The sequence below is a fragment of the Salvelinus namaycush genome, chromosome 20, assembly GCF_016432855.1.
Source record: "Salvelinus namaycush isolate Seneca chromosome 20, SaNama_1.0, whole genome shotgun sequence".
Classification (NCBI taxonomy): domain Eukaryota; kingdom Metazoa; phylum Chordata; class Actinopteri; order Salmoniformes; family Salmonidae; genus Salvelinus; species Salvelinus namaycush.
The window spans coordinates 33,485,971-33,501,861 of NC_052326.1; the positions used below are offsets into that span (position 1 = coordinate 33,485,971).

At 45.5% G+C, this 15,891-nt stretch overlaps 1 protein-coding gene across 2 annotated transcripts in view; it reads right to left on the reverse strand.

Moving 5' to 3' along the window:
• LOC120065273 (RNA-binding motif, single-stranded-interacting protein 2-like) overlaps positions 1–10,529 on the reverse strand; it is a 72,701-nt gene extending 62,172 nt beyond the window's left edge. For both annotated transcript variants that reach the window (XM_039016138.1, XM_039016137.1), the window contains exon 1: positions 10,420–10,529. In XM_039016138.1, coding sequence (XP_038872066.1) covers positions 10,420–10,491 — 72 coding nt within the window. In that variant the 5' untranslated portion in view covers positions 10,492–10,529. The remainder of the gene's footprint in view (positions 1–10,419) is intronic.
• Between the last annotated feature and the right edge of the window lie 5,362 nt (positions 10,530–15,891).

Genomic DNA, 15,891 nt, shown 5'->3' on the forward strand with positions numbered 1-15,891 from the left:
ACCAATATGCAGCGTGGTAGTTTGACATTATATTTATTAAACAAGACAAAAAACGAACTATACTTGATACTAAACAAAATAACAAAACGAACGTAGACTGACCTGAACGTAAGAACTTACATGTAACGAAGAACGTACGAACAGGGAAAACAGACTACACAAAACGAACGACCGAACAAACAAACAAACCGAAACAGTCCCGTGTGGCGCGACAAACACAGACACAGGAGACAACCACCCACAACAATCAATGTGAAAACACCTACCTTAATATGGCTCTCAATCAGAGGAAATGAAAACCACCTGCCTCTAATTGAGAACCATATCAGGTCACCCTTTAACAAACATAGAAACACATAACATAGACTACCCACCCAAACTCACGCCCTGACCGTCAAACACATACAAAATAACAGAAAACCGGTCAGGAACATGACATAACCCCCCCCTCAAGGTGCGTACTCCGAACGCACCACCAAAAGTCTAGGGGAGGGTCTGGGTGGGCGTCTGACCACGGTGGTGGCTCAGGCTCTGGGCGAGGTCCCCACCCCACCATAGTCAATCCCAGCTTACGTCTCCCCCTTAGAATGACCACCCTCATATTACACCCACTTAATTTAAATGGTAACCTTAAGATAAGGGGCAGCACCGGGACAAGGGGCAGCACCGGGATAAGGTAGCTCAGGACAGAGAGATAGCTCAGGACAGAGAGGTAGGTCAGGATAGAGAGGTAGCTCAGGATAGAGGGGCAACTCCGGACTGAAGGGCAGCTCCGGACAGAGAGACAGCTCTGGACTGAGGGGCAGTTCTGGATAAATGGCAGCTCTGGGCTGAGGGGCAGCTCATGACTGGCTGACGGCTCTGGACGCTCATGGCTGGCTGACGGCTCTGGACGCTCATGGCTGGCTGACGGCTCTGGACGCTCATGGCTCGCTGACGGCTCTGGACGCTCATGGCTCGCTGACGGCTCTGGACGCTCATGGCTGGCTGACGGCTCTGGACGCTCATGGCTGGCTGACGGCTCTGGACGCTCATGGCTGGCTGACGGCTCTGGACGCTCATGGCTCGCTGACGGCTCTGGACGCTCATGGCTAGCTGACGGCTCTGGACGCTCATGGCTGGCTGACGGCTCTGGACGATCATGGCTGGCTGACGGCTCTGGCAGATCCTGTCTGGTTGGCGGCTCTGGCAGATCCTGTCTGGTTGGCGGCTCTGGCAGATCCTGTCTGGTTGGCGGCTCTGGCAGATCCTGTCTGGTTGGCGGCTCTGGCAGATCCTGTCTGGTTGACGGCTCTGGCAGATCCTGTCTGGTTGGCGGCGCTGGCAGATCCTGTCTGGTTGGCGGCTCTGGCAGATCCTGACTGACGAATGGCTCTAATGGCTCCTGACTGACTAACGGCTCTGACGGCTCGGGACAGACGGGCGGCTCTAATGGCTCGGGACAGACGGATGGCTCAGACGGCACTGGGCAGACGGATGGCTCAGATGGCGCTGGGGAGACGGATGGCTCAGATGGCGCTGGGGAGACGGATGGCTCAGATGGCGCTGGGGAGACGGATGGCTCAGATGGCGCTGGGGAGACGGATGGCTCAGATGGCGCTGGGGAGACGGATGGCTCAGATGGCACTGAGGAGACGGATGGCTCAGATGGCACTGGGCAGACGGATGGCTCTGGCCGGATGAGGCGCACTGTAGTCCTGGTGCGTGGTGCCGGAACTGGAGGCACCGGGCTAAGGACACGCACCTTCAGGCTAGTGCGGGGAGCAGGGACAGGGCACACTGGACTCTCAAAACGCACTATGGACCTGGTGCGTGGTACCGGCACTGGTGGCACCGGGCTGAGGGCACGCACATCAGGACGAGTACGGGGAGAAGGAACAGTGCGTACAGGGCTCTGGAGACGCACAGGTGGCTTAGTGCGTGGTGCCGAAACTGGAGGTACTGGGCTGGAGACACGCACCATAGGGAGAGTGCGTGGAGGAGGAACAGGGCTCTGGAGACACACAGGAAGCCTGGTGCGTGGTGTAAGCACTGGTGGTACTGGGCTGGGGCGGGGAGGTGGCGCCGGAAATACCGGACCGTGCAGGCGTACTGGCTCCCTTGAGCATTGAGCCTGCACAACCTTACCTGGTTGAATGCTCCCCGTTGCCCGACCAGTGCGGGGAGGTGGAATAACCCGCACCGGGCTATGTAGGCGAACCGGGGACACCATGCGTAAGGCTGGTGCCATGTATGCCGGCCCGAGGAGACGCACTGGAGACCAGACGCGTTGAGCCGGCTTCATGACACCTGGCTCAATGCCCAATCTAACCCTACCAGTGCGGGGAGGTGGAATAACCCGCACCGGGCTATGAACACGTACAGGAGACACCGTGCGCTCTACTGCGTAACACGGTGTCTGCCCGTACTCCCGCTCTCCACGGTTAGCCTGGGAAGTGGGCGCAGGTCTCCTACCTGCCCTTGGCCCACTACCTTTTAGCCCCCCCCCAAGAAATTTTTGGGGTTTCTTCGCGGGCTTCCAGCCACGTCTCCTTGCTGCCTCCTCATACCACCGCTCCTGGGCTCTCGCTGCTTCCATCTCCTCACGAGCGCGGCGATATTCCCCAATATGAGCCCAGTGTCCTTCTCCCTCCAATACTTCTTCCCATGTCCAGGATTCCTGTTTCGTAGGCCACTGCTCGAACTCACGCTGCTTGGTTCTGGTTCGGTGGGTGGTTCTGTAACAATTATCTAGCTCCTCCTCCTCCTCGGACGAGGAGAGGCGAGACGGATCAGATGACCAATATGCAGCGTGGTAGTTTGACATTATATTTATTAAACAAGACAAAAAACGAACTATACTTGATACTAAACAAAATAACAAAACGAACGTAGACTGACCTGAACGTAAGAACTTACATGTAACGAAGAACGTACGAACAGGGAAAACAGACTACACAAAACGAACGACCGAACAAACAAACAAACCGAAACAGTCCCGTGTGGCGCGACAAACACAGACACAGGAGACAACCACCCACAACAATCAATGTGAAAACACCTACCTTAATATGGCTCTCAATCAGAGGAAATGAAAACCACCTGCCTCTAATTGAGAACCATATCAGGTCACCCTTTAACAAACATAGAAACACATAACATAGACTACCCACCCAAACTCACACCCTGACCGTCAAACACATACAAAATAACAGAAAACCGGTCAGGAACGTGACATACATGGTGTAATCACGCCACGTAAAATGTTGCACTACACGTGCAACACAGCATTCCTAACCTAGCCCACACAATGTCTGCTGTATGGATCGAGCAGTCATTCGAAAGAGTAAGAAAATTTCAGCGAGACAACTCAACGGAAAAATACAATAATGGAATTCATTGCCCTTGACAATCAACCATTCTCTGTCGTGGATGATGTTGGCTTTCGTCGACTGGTCGAGCACCGGTACATACTACCAAGTGCACTATTTTTCAGATGTTGCCCTACCGGAGTTACACAGTAATAGCGTCACTGCTATTAGCTTCAAGACATACATACTATGGAACGCCGTTTGGGTCTTTGCGTTCTCCAAAAAGATACACATCAAATAACACTATTTGACGCTTCAAATAACACTATTGGACCCGTTAAATAAGCTTTTAATTTGACACGTCAAATAACACAGTTTTATTGTAGAATGTTGTGTGTTCTGAATTTGCACGTGCAAGCCAAGCGCCACCACTACTATCAGTAGCACTGTCAAAGCTGTACAAAAACGTCTGCAAACAAGCAAACACCGACCACAAATGATGTGTTTACAATACCGGGTTGGTAATAAAGCATTATTTGTTCGACCGCAACTTCTGGGGTAGCTAGCTAGCTTTAGCTTGGTACCTAGCTAGCCCCAATACAACCAGCCTGAAAATAATGACGAGTAGAAACTGCAGTCATTTGCATTATTCTTAGCAATGATTTAGGAATCCTTGTGAGTAAGTATTAGCTAGGTAGCCACTGTTGTTTGCCTACTGAAATTGAACTTCAGTTCATGAAAATAAATAGTTAGCCAGCTACTTAACCCTGTTGCCCAAAGCTAACGTTATAAGCAGCCAGCTAGCTTCATCTGTCTACTGAGGCTCGACCGGACCGGGTTATGTGTTGTGAAGCTAGCCACAATAAGGAATAGGCACAATAGTGGAATTTGCGGTTTGCCTTCAAAATAAAAGTAACTATTTGAAAGTGATGCAGAAGGTTACAATTGGTGGAATCATGCCATATTTAGACTGGATAATGTTAAACAAGGTCGGAATGTGAAGCAATGAAATGGGATATCAGTCTACTCGGTGACACCCACAGAACACAACTGTGAAGAGTTTACGCAAATATTAGCATTGTAGCTCTTATCGCGTTTCTGTGACTGTGTGAAATCACCTCCCAAGTCAGCCTATTGTGTGTATTGACATTCATATTGCACTGTACCGCTTTACCTAAGGATCGGGGATCAATGAAATGGGGTCCCAGTCTACTCAATTTTTTCCCAACGTCCTCCTCAGAGTTATCAGACTCCAAAACATCCACGCAGTATTGTTTTTCCTCGGGAATAGTGTTCAATACACATAGGTTGACAATAAATGTGGCTCAATTTACAGTTGTTTCAGAGTCCTGCAATAAGAGCAACGATGCTAATGCTCTCTGGGTGTCACAGAGTAGACTGATACTCCATGTCATTGATCCACAATCCATAGGAACCTCTGTACAGTGAAATAAGTTCGCCCCCAATTCAATTCTAAAGTATAATACATCCAGTGAGATTTCAACAGATTTTTGTCAAATTAACAAATTATTGTCTTTTGTTGATTTTATATAACAACATTCCAACCTCGTTTAGCATGATCTATTCAATTATGGCATAAATCTTCTATTTGCATTCATTTGATTCACTGTCAATGACATACTTTTATTGGCCGGGTATGGTTCTCAATCAGGGACAGCTGTCTATCGTTGTCTCTGATTGGGAACCATACATACTTAGGTAGCCCTTTTCCCTCCTTTCAGTGGGGGAAGTTAACTTTGTTTGTGGCCCATAGCCATTAAGCTTCACGGTCGTTTTTGTATTGTTTATTGTTTTGTTGGCGTCATTCAAAATAAAAGGAATATGTACGCCCACCACGCTGCGCTTTGGTCCAGTTCTTTCGACGGCCGTGACAGAACTTCCCACCACCAAAGGACCAAGCAGCTTGGTGAAAGGGACTCCTGGACATGGGAGATCATGGACGGTAAGGGACACTGGAGGCAGGCTGGGGAGTATCACACGTGGCACACGGGGAGATTGGCGGAGTCAGGTTATAGACCTGAGCCAACTCCCCGTGCTTACCGTGGGGAGCATGTGACTGGTCAGGCACCGTGTTATGGGGTGATGTGCACGGTGTCTCGAGTGAGCATTCACAGGCCGGTGTGCTCTGTGCCAGCGTCCCGCATTTGCCGGGTGGAAGTGGGCATCCAGCCAGAACGGATTGTGCCAGCTCTGCGTTCGAGACCTCCTGTGCGCCTCCACGGCCCAGTGTTTCCGGTGCCAGCTCCAAGAACCAAGCCTCCAGTATGTCTCCCCAGCCTGGTGTGTCCTGTGCCTGTTGCCAGAACCAGGCCTCCTGTATGTCTCCCCAGCCTGGTGAGCCCTGTGGCAGCTCCACGTACCAGACTGCCCATACGTCTCCTCACTCCAGTGATGATCCATGGCACGAAGCCTCCAGTGACGATCCATGGCACGAAGCCTCCAGCGACGGTCTCCAGTCCGGAGCCTCCAGTCAGGAGCCTCCAGCGACAATCTCCAGTCCGGAGCCTCCAGCGACGGTCTCCAGTCCGGAGCCACCAGGGACGGTCTCCAGTCCGGAGTCTCCAGCGACGGTCTCCAGTCCGGAGTCTCCAGCGACGGTCTCCAGTCCGGAGCCTCCAGCGACGGTCTCCAGTCCGGAGCCCGCAACGAGGGTGCCCAGTCCGGGGCCCGCAACGAGGGTGCCCAGTCCGGGGCCCGCAACGAGGGTGCCCAGTCCGGGGCCCGCAACGAGGGTGCCCAGTCCGGGGCCCGCAGCGAGGGTTCCCAATCCGAGGCCCGCAGCGAGGGTGCCCAGTCCGGGGCCCGCAGCGAGGGTGCCCAGTCCGGGGCCCGCTACGAGGGTGCCCAGTCCGGGGCCCGCTACGAGGGTGCCCAGTCCGGGGCCCGCAACGAGGGTGCACAGTCCGGGGCCCGCAGCGAGGGTGCCCAGTCCGGGGCCCGCTACGAGGGTGCCCAGTCCGGGGCCCGCTACCAGGGTGCCCAGTCCGGGGCCCGCAACGAGGGTCCCCAGTCCGGGGTCGGCGACGAGGGTCCCAGAGGTGCCACCAAAGTGGGGTGAGCCAGTGGTGGAGCGGGGTCTGCGTCCCGCACCTGAGCCGCCACCGCGGATAGATGCCCACCCAGACCCTCCCCTATAGGTTCAGGTTTTGCGGCCGGAGTCCGCACCTTTGTGTGGGGGGGGGGGGGGGGGGGGTACTGTCACGCCCTGACCTTAGAGAGCCTTTTTATGTCTGATTTGGGGTGGGCATTCTATGTTTTGTTTTTCTATGATTTTGTATTTCTATGTTTTGGCCGGGTATGGTTCTCAATCAGGGACAGCTGTCTATCGTTGTCTCTGATTGGGACCATACTTAGGTAGCCCTTTTCCCTCCTTTCAGTGTGGGAAGTTAACTTTGTTTGTGGCACATAGCCCTTAAGCTTCACGGTCGTTTTTGTATTGTTTATTGTTTTGTCGGCGTCATTCAAAATAAAAGGAATATGTACGCCCACCACGCTGCGCTTTGGTCCAGTTCTTTCGACGGCTGTGACAGCGCGAGACAACTTTACCAGCATCATAGCATACGTATCGATGAATCGTTGTGACATATGAAATACGAGTGATAGTGCAATCAATGTGTAATAACTACGTAAAAAAATGTATGAACGCGTTAATTTATTATGTGACGTGCAGTCATATTCAGGTCCTGATTGGTCAACAAGCTTATTTGACACGTCGAATAGTGTTTTTTGACACGTCAAATAGTGTTATTTGAAACATCAAATAGTGTTATTTGACGTGTATTTTCTTTGACGCGCAAAGACGCAAACGGCGTTCCATAGAAATCCTGGTTGAGAATGAAACGACTGAAAAAATGAACAACGAACAGCACAGCAAGTAAGTGAAAGAAATAGGTTTTGATTATGTTTTACTAGTAATAGGGACATACGGAAATGCCAACAAAATAACATTTTGGTCAGTGTGGTGTATGTGTGTAACCTTTATTTAACTAGGCAAGTCAGTTAGGGACTAATTCTTATTTACAATGCCGGCCTACCCCTGCCAAATCCAGACGACGCTGGGCCAATTGTGCGCCGCCCTATGGGACTCCCAATCACGGCCGGATGTGATACAGCCTGGATTCGAACCAGGGACTGTAGTGATGCCTCTTGCACTGAAATGCAGTGCCTTAGACCTCTGCGTCCATGTGTGTGTGTTAACTATTTAACTGTACTAGAACGCTTAAAAGGCCGCAAAAAATAGTTTTTTTTGTTGGCAAGGAAAATATTGGATATCATTATCAGCCAAAAATGTCATATCGGTGCATCACTAGTTTTTACAGTAAAAAGACTATGTGTAAAAGCATCCAAGAGCCACATAACCAACCCTGAAATGTGCAGAATTTGAAAAGCTGAGGAAATACAGTGGGGTCCGAAATGCTTGACACCCTTGATAAAGATGAGCAATAACTAAAATAATTTAAATACTCAGCTATATTGCACGCTCAAAATAATACAATAAAACAATTTGTATCAAAGATCATACCCCCAAGACATGCTAACCTCTCACCATTACCAATAACAGGGAGATTAGCGTGTCTTGTGGGTATGATCTTTGACCCTCTGTAACTTTCTCACTCTCAATTATTTACTATTCATTCAGGATAATCCGTAATCATAGTAACATCCACATTAATGTAGAAGTGTTTAGAAACATATTCTATTCTTATTTACAATAAAAGTAACTCAAATGACACAATACATTATTTACCATTCATTTCTATCGAGCACAAAATAATCTGAAACACAACCAAAACAAACTGCAAATGCATCCAACAAGCTTGTAGAGTCACAAGCTTGATGTAGTCATTGTGTGCTAGGAATATGGGACTAAACACAAAAGTTTTGACTATTTTATTTATAAGAATCTTGAGGGGTGTCAATGATTTTGACCCCTACCTTTTTTAGAAAGAAAAATATTAGTTGTTAAACAAAATCGTGTTTTCTGTGCAATTGTATTAGTATAAAATAATATAATTTCCCAATTTGTTTTGCATACAATATAGCTCAGTATTTTAATTATTTATTTCAGTAAGTCATTATTGCTCATCTTTATCAAGGTTGTCAATAATTTCAGACCCCACTGTACATCTTAATAGTAATTTAGTTAAGTTAAATAAAACACCTTACAATATCAAGTTCCATTTGAAATCATGTCAAGACATTAATATTAGATTAATTGCATAGCTCTGTCACGATCGTTATAATAAGTGGACCAAAGCGCAGCGTGATCTGGGTTCCACATCTTTTTATTTCTAGGTGAAACTCACAGCAAAACAAAACAATAAATCTCAAAACGAAACGTGAAGCGAACAATAGGGCTAACAGGCAACATAGACAAGATCCCACAAAGCACAAAGGGGAAATGGCTGCCTAAATATGATCTCCAATCAGAGACAACGATAAACAGCTGCCTCTGATTGGAACCATACCAGGCCAACATAGAAATATAATTACCTAGATGACCCACCCTAGTCACACCCCGACCTAACCAACATAGAGAATAAAAGGCTCTCTATGGTCAGGGCGTGACAAGCTCTAATGTAGGCATAGGCTATAATCATATTCCAGAGAGACTAAAATGCTGTAAATGATGGTGACCTGTCACTTCATCAGAACAACTATTAAAACACATGATTGCATTTCTCTCTCGCCAATTTGTAACGAAACGATTCTGACTACAGCATAATTTATCAAATATTTTAGGTGTTGCATTAATAGAACCCAATAGCTTTGGCTTTGATCTTGTATTGTGTTTCTTTTGAACGCAACATTTATGCTAGTAGGGCTATTTGACCAAGAAGGAGAGTGATGAAGTGCTGCATCAGATGACCTGGCCTCCACAATCACTTGACCTCAACCCATTTGAGATGGTTTGGGATGAGTTGGACCTCAGAGTAAAGGAAAAGCAGCCAACAAGTGCTCAGCATATGTGGGAACTCCTTCAAGTTGGAAAAGCATTCCAGGTGAACCTGGTTGAGAGAATGCCAAGAGTGTGCAAAGCTGTCATCAAGGAAAATGGTGGCTACTTTGAAGAATCTCAAATATATTTTGATTTAACACTTTTTTGGTTACTACATGATTCCATATGTGTTATTTCATAGTTTTGATGTCTTCACTATTATTCTACAATGTACAAAATAGTAAAAATAAAGAAAAACCCTTGAATGAGTAGGTGTGTCCAAACTTTTGACTGGGGCTGTATGTTGTAATAACATTGTAATATCTAGTTAATAGTTAGGCTATAAAACATATTTTCACTCTTGCATTCGTGGTACAATGTATATATTTTATATTACAACGGTTCATAATGTCAAAACCCTGATATGATTTGTAACGTTTCAGTTGCAGATTGATTATTGTTGGCTACAACGACTCAGTATAATAAATGTAATATAACTGTTATTTTGCTATTCATAATATGGGAAAAGTAAGCATCGTCACAATGGTGGGGTTTTTCAAGGGGTGGGGCATCTGTGCCTTTCATTTAAAAAAAGAAAAATACTTTGCCAAACTAACGCGGCTGCGTAGACAATGGATACTTGATTTTACACTATTGGTATCACTGTTCATTGACAACCATGCTGAAAATGAGACTGAAATCAGTTAAGGCTCCACTGAATAACACATTCTCCTTTTCCCTCTTCTGCTCCCCGCCCCCACCTATTCGGGATTCACATTTATGAACATTCGCTCAACACTGTCCCAATATGGTAGTTACTCATAAAAGTTTGTATCCACTATTGACTTTTTCTGACTGAACATAACCATATCGACATCCTTTCTCTCTACGGTGTAACTCCCATATAGGAAATTAAAAATACATAAAGGATGCATAGATGCCCAGACCATCGAATAGCCGTTTTTACACATACCACTGTGGGTGCAGAATAGTGAGCCACAATTTTCTCTACAAAGACTTAAGTTTATTTTGTAGACTTTGTTTTTCAAGGACACTGTATAAACTACTGTCATGCTCTACATATGTTTCTGTCGCGACTGATACGGGGGCGTAATGCCCTACTGGGTGACCGAGAGCGCAAGAAAAACTGAAAATCCTGAAAGGGTTTACCTTTTTGCTGTTTCTGCTGTTATAGCCGATGTATGGATTGATATCTGCCCTTGGCGGTACGGAGAGCAGCATTTTCTCGGCTCTATGTCCAGTGCGGCGAGTACAGCCCAGGCTGCCAGCTGACGTCAGCAGCTCGGGAAGCTTGGGAGCGATGCAAGTCCTGCTGCCGCCAATGCTGCTGCCGCGGCCAAGCGGTGCTTTTTCACACGTCTGGGTCCTAGCGCGCCAAAACCAACCTAGTCTATGGAACGGTTACTGATAAACGAAACATAAGATGGAACGGTTACTGAATGAACGAAACATAAAGACTGTAGGGCTATGTTGGGGAAGCTACTCTGAAAATATAGTTTAGGGCTAAGTACAAGGTGCATAGGCGCAGGATGGAGTGTTGCTGATGGTGCTGGAGGGTTGCTGATGGTGCTGCAGCACCCCCTGATAAATCAGAGAAAAAAAGTATAATATATATATTTTTAATTCCACCAAAAGAGTGCACTAGGCCTTTATTACTCCTGTATGAACAGTGCAAAATACTGGTCAGCAGAGCAGAGAAGAATAAGACAGTACCACCACCCCTAAACATCTTCCCGCAGCCGTGGCAATTATCTTGGGCAATTCAGAAAGCTGATTGAGGACCTTATTACTGATGAATATGTTTTTTTTATGACCGTGTTCTTCTTCCTGCTTGCATTTTGTATTTATCTTTTGATGTGTCTATTTTCTGTAATTTATGTAATTCAGGGCTCATCTGTAAAAGAGACATTGGTCTCAGTATAACACCCCTTTTAAAATAAATAAAATAAAAAATATGCTTGCATGTGTGTATGAGTGCATGCATAGCCTAGTGTGTGTGAGCGAGAGTGTGTCACTGTGTCTGTGTCTCAGAGATGTAGGCTAAGTCTGTCTGCCTGACGGCTGTTGGGTTGGAGCGTACCACTGACTGGTTGCAGACGGGGACTCACAACACAAGTGACATTGTTGCACTCAGCAAAACCCCGGTCTGGCACAGCCAGTCGTTTTGACGATGCTAACATTGTTTGGACAGCAACAGGCCCGTCGCTAAGCAACCCCCTCCTATCCCAGTGTTTTGACTCGTAAATCCAAATGGATTACCTCTAAGGTGCCCAAGTATTGTCTGTGTGTTTGTATAGTGTATATGTGTATGTGTGTGAGTTTATGAAAGTGTGTGCACAAGTGAGAGATACATTTGTATTATTTAGTATTTTATAAGGATCCTGGGGTCCGAACAGGAAACAAAGCACAACAAATAAAATACATACAATGCATAATATACATAACACTACATAATACAATTCAATGCAAAATACAAATACAAAATATATACAAATGTCTATCTCTTCACAGTCCTCGTCGTGCCATAAGGTGTTCTTTTATCTGTTTTTTAATCTAGTTTTATTGCTAGCTTGAGTTTCCTGGGGTGGCAGAGTTCCATTTAGTCATGGCTTTATTTAACTCTGTGTTTCCCAGCCTTTGTTCTGGACCTGGGGACTGTGAAGAGACCTCTGGCTGCATGTCTTGTGTGGTACTGATGAGTATCTGGACTGTGTGCTAACTGCTTGAACAGACAGTTCGGTACCTTTAATCCATCAACACCTCGCACAAAGACCAATAGTGATGTAGTCAATCTCTTCTCAACTTTCAGCCAGGAGAGACTGACCTGCATACCCCTGACATTCGCTCTCCATGTACATCTAAGTGCAATACCTGCTGCTCTGTTCTGGACCAACTGCAATTTTCCTATGTCCTTCTTTGCCACACATGACCACACAACTAGGCAGTAGTCCAGGTGTGACAAAACTAGGGCCTGTAGAACCTGCCTGGTGGATTTAGATGTGAAGAAAGTTGAGCAACACCTTATCATGGACTGACTTCTTCCTAATTTAGCAACCATTGAGTCTATATGTTTTGACCATGACAGCTTGCTATCTAGGGTTACACCCAGTCTCAGCCAGTCTCAGCCAGTCTCCTCAGCCAGTCTCCTCAGCTTGCTCAACCGCCACATTATTCAGTAATAGATCTAGATGACGTTTAGGGTTGAGTGAGTGATATGTCCCGTTAGGGTTGAGTGAGTGAGATATTTAGCACCAGCCTACTGCTAGTTACCCATTGTAAAACTGACTGGAGCTCTATGTTAAGGGTGCCAGTTATTCATTTTACTTTCATAGCTGATTTGTATCAGTTGAGTCGCATCAGCGTACAGTGCATTGCATTGCATTTCTTTCATTATTTGGTGACATGAAGGCTCAGGGTTTGTTGTTTGGATGTCATGCCTAAGTTTGCTAATCTTGTCAACAAAAAGGGATTCATGTGGTTGGCAATATCAAAGGGTTTTGTTATGAACAATAGTGATGTGCGGGTTGACTCATAACCCACAGTTCACACGGTTTTATCTGCGGGCCGGACGGGTTTAGGGTTATTAAATAAAGAAAAACAATACCTTCAAAAATCCATAAATGTATCATTCTTGTGCAATTCATATAGGCTACATTGATGCATAAGCCTAAGCTTTAGGGCTTAACTGTACGTGCGCCAAATAACCAACACAGCCAATCGCCAAACAATGCTTTTGGGAATGGGCATTGGGAATCCACAGAGGCAAAATGGACATTGTCAAAGTTTAATTAAATAATGCAAAAGTTGCGAAAGCAGAGTTGACAATAAAGAGAAGGGAGAGTCAGAAAAGTAATGTTTGGAAAATATTTGGTGAGGTGATAAAAGCAGTGCTGGCTACGTTATGTATCATGTATCTTTGTGTGTGATTTGTATTTGACCTTTATTTAACTAGAAAAGTCAGTAAAGAACAAATGCTTATTTACAATGATGGCCTACACCGGCCAAACCCAGACGAATTGTGTGCCGCCCTATGGTACTCCCAATTACAACCGGTTGTGATACAGCCTGGAATCAAACCTGGGTCTGTAGTGATGCCTCTAGCACTGAGAGGCAGTGCCTTAGACCATTGTGCCAGTCGGGAGCCCTTGTGAGGTGCTGTACAAATTCGACAGTCACAAGACGGGACTTGAAATAGGCCCATGGCATGTCAAGGGAACTGTAGCCTACTGTTTAGATGGGTTAAATGGAAACTGAAATCTGGACACTGACTGTAGGTCTATAACCTCTCACATAGCCATAATAATAACTCCTGTAGAATTAAGCATTTCTTGCAGTAAAATGATACACAAACTTTGGACTTGGGAACAGGAGTGGAGAATGATGGTTTATTTCTTTCTGCGTCTTCAGAGAATTCAATGCTCAGTTAGATACCATCTGTAGAGGTGCTGTCTTAATTATAAAAGCTGATAGTACTTCAACCACATAAAATATGCATGGACGCCCAACTGAAATCTCATCAAAACACGTCGTTTTCACAGCTTTCTTTTCCCTTACAACCGGTCAAACTGATGTCATTCAGACATTTTGCACAGAAAATCTTTTCAGTTTTTTGTTGTTGTTGCTTTATTGTATTTTCTCCCCAGTCCCTTAATGACTTCGCTCGGCAAAAGACGACAGAGAAAACTTACAGTTGTCAAATAAATTAAAGCACTCATTCTATCGATCTATGACATCATTCTGTTGAGCAAGGGTTTATTTAGTCTTCTAGGGCAACATGAGAAAAGAGAGACATATCTAAATCAGGCAACAACAAAATCCTGCACCTCCTGTCAAAAAATCCTTCACCTCCTGTCAAAAAATCCTTCACCTCCTGTCAAAAAATCCTGCACCTCCTGTCAAAAAATCCTGCACCTCCTGTCAAAAAATCCTGTACCTCCTGTCAAAAAATCCTGCACCTCCTGTCAAAAAATCCTTCTGCCGTCTTTTACTTTAGCCTATAGTGCATTTTCTATATTTGCAGGTTAGGGTTGGGTGCATGCCTCAGATTTTCACTTCATCACATATAGTCGGGGTGGTTGCGGATGGGTTATTAGCATTTGCGGGTGGGTGCGGGTGAACAAACAGCTGACCTGCACCCCCACTAATGAATAACCCATCTGTCTCAATGAAGGATGGAGCTGAGCTTTTTTGCCTAGAATTTCATTTAAGGTACTCCAGAGCTTTTTACTATCATTCTTTATATCATGTATCTTTGTTCCATGGTATGGTATCTTCTTCTTTTTGTTAAGTTACATGATTTCTCAGTTTACTGTATGTTTGCCAATCTGTTGTGTTCTCAGACTTTGCTATTCCCTTTGCCTCATCACTCTCAGCCATACAGTTTTTCAATTCATCATCTATCCATGTGGATTTGGCAGTTCTAACAGTCAGTTTCTTGATGGGCGCAGGCCTATCAGTAACCGGATAAAGCAATTTCATAAACACTTCAAGTGCAGCGTCAGGTTGTTCCTCATTACATACATCATACCAACAAATATTCTTCACATCTTTGACATGGGAATCATTGCAAAACCTCTTGTATGATCACTTATACACAATTTTAGGTCCAGTCTTTGGAATCTTGTTTTTCCTAGATATTGCTATTATATTATGATCACTACATCCGATGAGTGTGGATACTGCTGTAGAGCAGATTTCCGACGCATTACTACAGATGGTCAATACATGTGGATGACTTAGTTCCTGCTCTGTTTGTAAATACCCTGGAAGTTGACTGATAACCTGAACCAGAATGCAGGCATTGGTTACAGCGTGAAGTTAATTCCTTCTTTTTGAGTGGTCAGCTTGATGACAACCAGGCAATATTTAGGTCACCCAGAAAATATACCTCTCAGTTGATATCACATGCATTATCAAGCATTTCATACATACAGTGTCTTTGGAATGTATTCAAACCCCTTGACTTTTTCCACATGAAAACAGGTTTTTAGAAATGTTTGCTAATTTATTCAAACTAAAAACTGAAATACCTTATTTACCTAAGTATTCAGACCCTGTGCTATGAGACTCGAAATTGAGCTCAGGTGCATTCCGTTTCCTTTGATCATCCTTGTGTCACGACCGTTGTTGTAAGAATCGGACTAAAATGCAGCGTGGTTTGGGTTCATCATCTTTATTACGTGAACCGGCAAAAGAACAATAAAGAACAAAACGAACGTGAAGCTATGCAGTGCTCAAGGCAACTATACACAAACAAGATCCCACAACCAACAGATGGGAAAAAGCTGCTGAAGTATGATCCCCAATCAGAGACAACGTTAGACAGCTGCCTCTGATTGGGAACCATACCAGGCCAACCTAGAAATAAAGAAACTAGAATGCCCACCCTAGTCACACCCCGACCTAACCCAAAATAGAGAATAAAGGATCTCTAAGGTCAGGGCATGACACATTGAGATGTTTCTACAACTTGATTGGAGTCCACCTGTGTTAAATTGAATTGATTAGACATGATTTGGAAAGGCACACACCTGTCTATATAAGCTCCCACAATTGACAGTGCATGTCAGAGCAAAACCCAACCAACAGATGGGTTTCTAGAAGGTATAAGGTTTCTACAAC